The 7798-nt window shown below is 42.4% G+C and overlaps 1 protein-coding gene across 2 annotated transcripts in view; it reads left to right on the forward strand.

The window, feature by feature from the left end:
- LOC135558610 (thymocyte selection-associated high mobility group box protein TOX-like) overlaps positions 1-3102 on the forward strand; it is a 93620-nt gene extending 90518 nt beyond the window's left edge. For both annotated transcript variants that reach the window (XM_064992540.1, XM_064992541.1), the window contains exons 9-10: positions 835-977; positions 1458-3102. In XM_064992540.1, coding sequence (XP_064848612.1) covers positions 835-977; positions 1458-1494 — 180 coding nt within the window. In that variant the 3' untranslated portion in view covers positions 1495-3102. The remainder of the gene's footprint in view (positions 1-834; positions 978-1457) is intronic.
- Positions 3103-7798: the final 4696 nt, after the last annotated feature.

Raw genomic sequence — 7798 nt, forward strand, 5'->3', positions numbered from 1 at the left:
TTATACTTCAGTATTCCATAGTAACATCTGACAAAAATATCAAAAGACACTGAAGCAGCAAACCTTGTGGAAATTAATATTTGTGTCATTCTCAAAACTTTTGGCCACGACTGTACACTGAGTGTACAAAACACCTTCCTAATATTGAGTTGCACCCCTTTTTGCCCTCAGAACAGCCTCAATTCGTCGGCGCATGGACTCGGCAAGGTGTCGAAAGCGTTCCACAGGGAAGCTGGCCATGTTGACTCCAATGCATTCTTGATACACACAGGAAACTGTTGAGCGTGAAAAACGCATCAGCGTTGCAGTTCTTGACACACTCAAACTGGGGCGCCTGGCACCTACTACCGTACCCCATTCAAAGACACGCAAATCTTTTGTCTTGTCCATTCACCCTCTAAATGACACACATACACAATGCATGTCTCAGTTGTCTCAAGTCTTAAAAATCCTTCTTTAACATGTCTCCTCCCCTTCATTTACACTGATTGAAGTGGATTTAACAAGTGACACCAATAAGGGATCACAGCTTTCACCTTGATTCACCTGGTCAGTTAATGTCATGGAAAGAACATATGTAATGTACATGCTACTAAGCTGCACTTTGGCACTGCAATACATGCTCCTAAGTTTGGATGCAACTCCTGTGCCTCTTCTGCCATTCATTCTAATTAGAGTGAATTGAAATGTATCCATGAACAAGATGGCTGCCATTATCAGCACATTCTAGAATCTATGACCTCGGCCACTCTAGTAATTGAATGTATCTCCGAGTAGATTAACACGGATAACACTGGAAAACATGGACTCTAATGCTAGACTTCTCTTTTCCAGGGATTCCCTCTCCAGTCAGAATTCCAGAACATGCTCAACTCGTCCGGTGGGCAGGGACTGTCCCCATCCATGGACTACAGACAGGTGTGTCGGAATGGGCCCAGCCAGCACCTCGACTGGACCAGCGAATACTGTGGCAACGGGTAGGAATTCACTCTCACTCACTCGGGCAGTTATTTGCATGACAGTTACTGGCTGACAACATTTCATGACCACCACAGCTCTACAGCTCTACATACACCCATTATTCTATTCACACACTCAGAATACTCATCATTATTATATAGGATGACAATAGAGAAACACAGCAGATATGAGAGTATGAACAGAGTTTATACTCTGAATGACCTTTGGGGCAGGTTTCCCAGAAATAGATGAGGTCCAATTATGAACTAAGAAGTACTTTGTATGGAGATTCTCCATTGAGCTTTGTATTCCAGGAGTAGGCGATTTTGTTTCACTCTTCCAGTCTGAACCCAAGTTGCAATCAATCAAACTCTATTTTAATTATATTTCAAGGGTCAAGGGTCTCAACACATGTTAAGAGACATTGATTATTATTGATTGATTGATTATTATGTGATTATTATTCCTCATTGTTCCTCCATCTCGTCTTCTTTCAGAGCTCTTCAGAGAGACAAGCCTCTGTTCCTGACCTGATCTGACCTCTAACCTCCACAAAACCAGCCCCGGAACAGACTGCAACCCGACCCGGTCCACATTCGGTCCCACTCTGCATTCACTGGACCAAGGCATTGCCCTCAGCCCCAGAAGAAACTCCTTGACCACCACCCCCCACTCTGGCTAAACCATCTGACCGTCACTCAAACAAGAAAGGCAGAAGCACATTTTCCAAAACATCCATATTTTGATATGTTTTGATTCTTTGTGATCTACTTTGAAAATAATCATACTGATGTCATGAGTGGGTTTTGGATTCTTTGTGACCCACACTCTACCCTCACCTGATATTTGATACAAATGTCAAGTTAATGTTTTTGGACTTTGCAATGTATGCCCATAAAGGCACAACAAAATGTGTTCAGAGATGTGAAAGAATAGGCAGTACTGTCCTCTCTACTGACGTGTCATTGGATCGTTACTGATATGTCACTGGGTTGTGTTTTGAGGAAGACAAGCTGGTGACGTAGAAGCGTTATGTTAGACCATTGTTCAAATCCCAGAAGTTAATTTAGCACTTAGGGGCTCTTAGGTCTTTTTTTCCACACATCGCAAGATGTAAACCAAAACCCCAAATTGACTTTTATTTTGAAAGGAAAAACAAGATCATCTTTATCATTTGAAAAAATAAATAAAGAACACCTATTATATTTCTATACTTCTCTCCTCTTTATCTCGCTCTGCTACTGGACTGCCTTAGAGACTGTTGTGTGTCTTTGAGCAGTGTTGTGTTGCTCTTTCTAAACTGATGCTGATCATGTTCATATGATCCTCTGTGGACTATCCCGAGGCTGGTTAGTATAGACATCACCTCAAGCTGTACATAGAATTTTGTGTTACTCTTGCTCCTAGGGTATAACAACAAAAGCTTTTTTCAAGTGCAGTGTGATTGTGAATTGGATCACACTGGTTATAATTTAACTATCAAAGAAGGGAAATTGATTAAACGGCTGTTATAGTTGTTTGGATTTTATTGGGGCGTAAACATTTTCAATATCATGATATTTGTAAGATAAAACTTGCTAAATCAGTAGTTTCCATTCTCTGAAATAAAGTCGTAAACTTTGGCTGCCCTTTACCTGGAAAACATCACAAAATATGAGTTTTGTGAAATTAGACAAATAAAAAGTTATATTTGGTACAAGGAAAACATCTTTTTTTGGTACGACTTCTGGGCATATTGATTATATGGATTCTCATCCCACTCCTGTGTCTGAGGTTATTTCTCTTTATCGGTAGAAAGCGTCAGAATGAGAGTGGTAGAGACAGATTGGTAGAGTGGCAATATATATAACCCTGACATCTGGCTCGTCGTCACTCTTCTGATCACTCCCATCTCTCTTTTCCCAAGTCTGTTCATCATGCTGCGCCTATTTATGAAACAATAACTGTAGGTGTTTTTTTAAAGTCCTTATGTTTAATAGCGTTGATGATGGCTGTCTTCTCTGTTCCATCTGGGTTCCTTTCTCTTTGGCAGAAAAACGTCTCCAGGCAACAACAATGTGAAAAATTGTGTTCTTATTTTTAGTTTCTAATGTGTTTGAAAAAAATAAAGTCAAACCTGCATTTTTGTGCAGTAATCACTCACTTTTGGATTCCCTGTGTTTTTATTTCAACCTAAATTGCCGGATGGATTGAGAGAACAGACAACTGAGTCCTAATTCTGTAAGAAGTCCTTGAGAATGTGTTGACTGCAAGTAACAATTTCAGCTTTATCTTGAAGATAATAATATTCCTACAAAGATGTTTTGGTACTGTAAACTAGACAGCAGGGAAGAAAAATACTTCTAAATTCAGCGTCTCTACCAGTGGAGGCACCTCAGAGGAGGAAGGAGAGGACCATCCTCCTCAGTGAATTTCATAAAAATAAAAATAGTGAAACATTAAAAAGTTATCCTTTTTTGATTAAACTATACTAAATATATTCAAATGTCACCAAATAATTAAAACAATGTTTTGCAAAGAAGTTCTACAGTAGCCTCAACAGTGCTCTCTGGGGTAGCACCATGGTGTAGAGGACAGCTAGCTTCGGTCCTCCTCTGGGTACATTGATTTCAATACAATACCTTGGAGGCTCATGGTTCTCATCCCCTTCCATAGACTTACACAGTTATTATGACAACTTCCGAAGGATGTCCTCCAACCAATCAGAGCTCTTGCAGCATGAACTGACATGTTGTCCACCCAATCAAAGAATCAGAGAATTGATCTAGTACTGAAAGCATAAGCTACAGTTAGCTAGCACTGCAGTGCATAAAATGTGTTGAGTAATTGTGAAGGGAAAAGATGAGAGGAGGAGAGCGTGTAGATGCGAGAAGAAATTATACAACGAGCAAAGTGATCATGCTGTTTGTATGTGGCCGCTATGAACGTGAACTGTGTTTGCGAGTGATCAGGGCTGTCCCTTGCTGCGTCCTCAGAGCATGCGCAAAGCAGCTGGCTGGTACGTTTACAGACATATTCAATCGCTCCCTATCCCAGTCTGCTGTTCCCACATGCTTCAAGACGGCCACCATTGTTCATGTACCCAAGAAGGCAAAGGTAACTGAACTAAATGACTATCGCCACATGGCACTCACTTCTGTCATCATGAAGTGCTTTGAGTGACAAGTCATGGATCATATCACCTCCACCCCATACCGCCCCAACAGGTTAACAGACGATGCAATCGCCCTATCCCATCTGGACAAGAGGAATACCTATGTAAGAATGCTGTTCATCGATGACAGCATTCTCCAAGCTCATCATTAAGCTGGAGGTCCTGGGTCTCAACCCCGGCCTGTGCAATTGGGTCCTGGACTTTGACGGGCCGCCCCCAGGTGGTGAAGGTAGGAAACAACATCTACACTTCGCTGACCCTTAACACTGGGGCCCCACAAGCGTGCGTGCTCAGCCCCCTCCTGTACTCCCTGTTTACCCATGACTGTGTGGCCATGCACGCCTCCAACTCAATCATCAAGTTTGCAGACGACACAACAGTAGTGGGCTTGATCACCAACAATGACAAGACTGCCTACAGGGAGGAGCTGAGGGCACACGGAGTGTGGTGTCAGGAAAACAACCTCTCACTCAACATCAACAAAACAAAGGAGATGATCATGGACTTCAGGAAACAGCAGAGTGTGCACCTCCCTATCCACATCAAAGGGACAGCAGTGGAGAAGGTGGAAAGTTAAGTTCCTGAGCGTACACATCACAGACAAACTGAAATGGTCCACCCACACAGACAGTGTGGTGAAGAAGGCACAAGAGCACCTCTTCAACCTCAGGAGGCTGAAGAAATTTGGCTTGTCACCCAAAACCCTGACAAACCTTTGCAGATGCACAATTGAGAGTATCGGGCTGTATCACCGCCTGGTATGGCAACTACACCGCCCTCAACCGCAAGGCTCTCCAAAGGGTGGTGCGGTCTGCACAACACTTCACCGGGGGCAAACTGCCTGCCCTCCAGGACATCTACAGCACCCGATGTCACAGGAAGGTCAAAAAGATCATCAAGGACGTCAGCCACCAGAGCCACTGCCTGTTCACCCTGCTACCATCCAGAAGGCGAGGTCAGTACAGGTGCCTCAAAGCTGGGACCGAGAGACTAAAAAACAGCTTCTATCTCAAGGCCATCAGACTGCTGAACAGCCATCACTAACTTAGAGGCTGCTGCCTACATACAGACTCAAATCATTGGCCACTTTAGTAATTGGATCACTAGGCACTTTAAACAATGCCACTTTAATAATGTTTACATACCTTACATTACTCATATGTATATACTGTATCTTATACCATCTATTGCATCTTGCCTAAGCTGCTCGGCCATCGCTCATCCATATGCACATATTCTTATTCCATCCCTTTAGATGTGTGTATTAGGTAGTTGGGGAAATGTTAGATATTACTGCATTGTCGGAAGCATTTCGCTACACTCGCATTAACATCTGCTAATCATGTGTATGTGTCCAATAAAATTTGATTTGATTTGTATTCATTCTGCCGATTCTGTTGAAGGATTTCTTAAGCTGTTAAACTCTGACCCCCTCTGGTAGCATTTTCTAAACAAGCCATACTATGCTACCCTCATAAAGTAAATTGTACTGTTAGAAATGTATGAACTGTGGAATTCAGAGAACGGTGTCAGAAACAATGTGACTACTACAGAACCCGAAATACAGCTGACCAGATCTTTCACCTAATGGTGGCGCTCTAAACAGGCGCAAATTCCCATTGGAACACAGACATCTTAAAAGTGCAGGGCTTGTGCAACGTGCCATACCTTCCTTTTCTGTCTCACGGGAATGATATACATATGAGGAGAAAGCTGAAGTCTATCCACTGATGTACATACTGTACATCCTCTGTCTTATTCCCAGTTCGTCCACTAGATAGTAGTAGGAGATCACATGTCGCTTGGCCACTTGAAACCAGTTGCGTCTGGTTTTGGTAGTGAGTCACTGTGTAAAAATGGCTGAACGGATTTTCAAGCCTGACATCTTAAAATGACCTTAGCAATCAGGACAGACAGAAGAAGAAAGTTTTCCAATTGTAAATGAGCTAGCTAAACGGCGCATGTGGAGGATGCATATAAGGTCATGTGGATTGAGAAGGAAATGCATTGCTTTACAATGATCATGAGGGTGTACCCTTTCCATGCGTACTAAATGTTTGCACTTTGGTGACTATGAATATGTCCATAGCGCATGATTTATGGCCTTTATGGGAGGGAAGGGAGATTCTTATGACATTACCGGCAGTAAGATTTTAGTTTGATTTCCAAAAGGTCAAGGCCTGTAGCTTTCAAAGGGTATGTCCATTTTTATATTTTCTGATGACAATATTTGGGGAGGGGTACCCACCAAACTCACCGGGCCCTGTACAGTGTCCAAAACAACCCCTCAGATTTAGCAAACAACCGCTCAGATTTAGCAAACGGAATGAAACGGGGATAAACATACCTGAATTTGTCCAATAGGAACTCTCGTTGGCAAAGTTTGGACCAATGATTACGCCTTAGATCAGCGAGATGCAGGCAAGAGTGTGCAAGGCGGTATTGAATGTGTCACTGTCACCGTGATAACAAAAAAAATGTCTCTCAACCTGTACACACCTACATTGTAAACGTTCATTCACAAGCTAGGTTGTAGGAACCTCATGATGGGTATAGGGCAAATTAAAGTATCATGTATACTGAACAAAAATGCAAATTCAACATAAAACAATTTCAAAGATTGTACTGAGTTACAGTACATATGAGGAAATCAGTCAGTTGAAATAAATTAATTAGGCCCTAATCCATGGATTTCACATGACTGGAAATGCAGATATACATCTGTTGGTCACAGACAGATAGCTTAAAAAAAAAATGGGCCTCAGTATCTCGTCACGGTATTTTTGCGCATTCTAATTGCCATTGATAAAATGCAATTGTGTTCATTGTCATAGCTTATGCCTGCCCATACCATAACCCACTGTTCACAATGTTGACTTCAGAAAACCGCTCACCCACACGACACCATACAAATGGTATGTGTATATGCGGCCAGTTGGGTGTACTTCCAAATTCTCTAAAATCACATTGAGGCGGCTTATGGTAGATAAATGAACATTCAATTCTTTGGAAAAAACACAGGACCAACACTTTACATAGTGTTTATATTTTTGTTCAGTTTAGTAGCCTAAAAATATCGGTGTTGCATTGAGCTGCGTAAATGGAATTTGAATGAGTCATCCAAAATGCTGGAATAGAAAGATATTATCATCTTCCCTGATCTTAAATGACACCAACCGCCACTGGTCCTTATTACATACAGTGTTGTGTCCTGTACAATTGCAATACTGTCCGGGAGGCTGTCTTGTGATTCTATTACATCCATCTTTAACAAGTTACTCTAAATAAATATAGAAATTGTTCTGTCTGACCTGTGCCCATAAATTAATGTACTATGCCAGTCATGTCCCAAGACTATGCAGGCTTTAAGTCCAACCCCATTTTAACATACCTGATGAAGCTCTTGATGATCCTACTTGATTAAGTAGGATCATGCTGTGCATTCAGCAGGGTTGGAGTGAAGGTCTGCAGGGTTGGAGTGAAGGTCTGCAGGGTTGGAGTGAAGGTCTGCAGGGTTGGAGTGAAGGTCTGCAGGGTTGGAGTGAAGGTCTGCAGGGTTGGAGTGAAGGTCAGCAGGGTTGGAGTGAAGGTCTGCAGGGTTGGAGTGAAGGTCAGCAGGGTTGGAGTGAAGGTCTGCACACCCAGTTAGAGTTCCAGGCCACCCCTGCCATAGACTGGCCTGAA

The sequence above is a fragment of the Oncorhynchus masou genome, chromosome 17, assembly GCF_036934945.1.
Source record: "Oncorhynchus masou masou isolate Uvic2021 chromosome 17, UVic_Omas_1.1, whole genome shotgun sequence".
In the NCBI taxonomy this organism is placed as follows: Eukaryota; Metazoa; Chordata; class Actinopteri; order Salmoniformes; family Salmonidae; genus Oncorhynchus; species Oncorhynchus masou.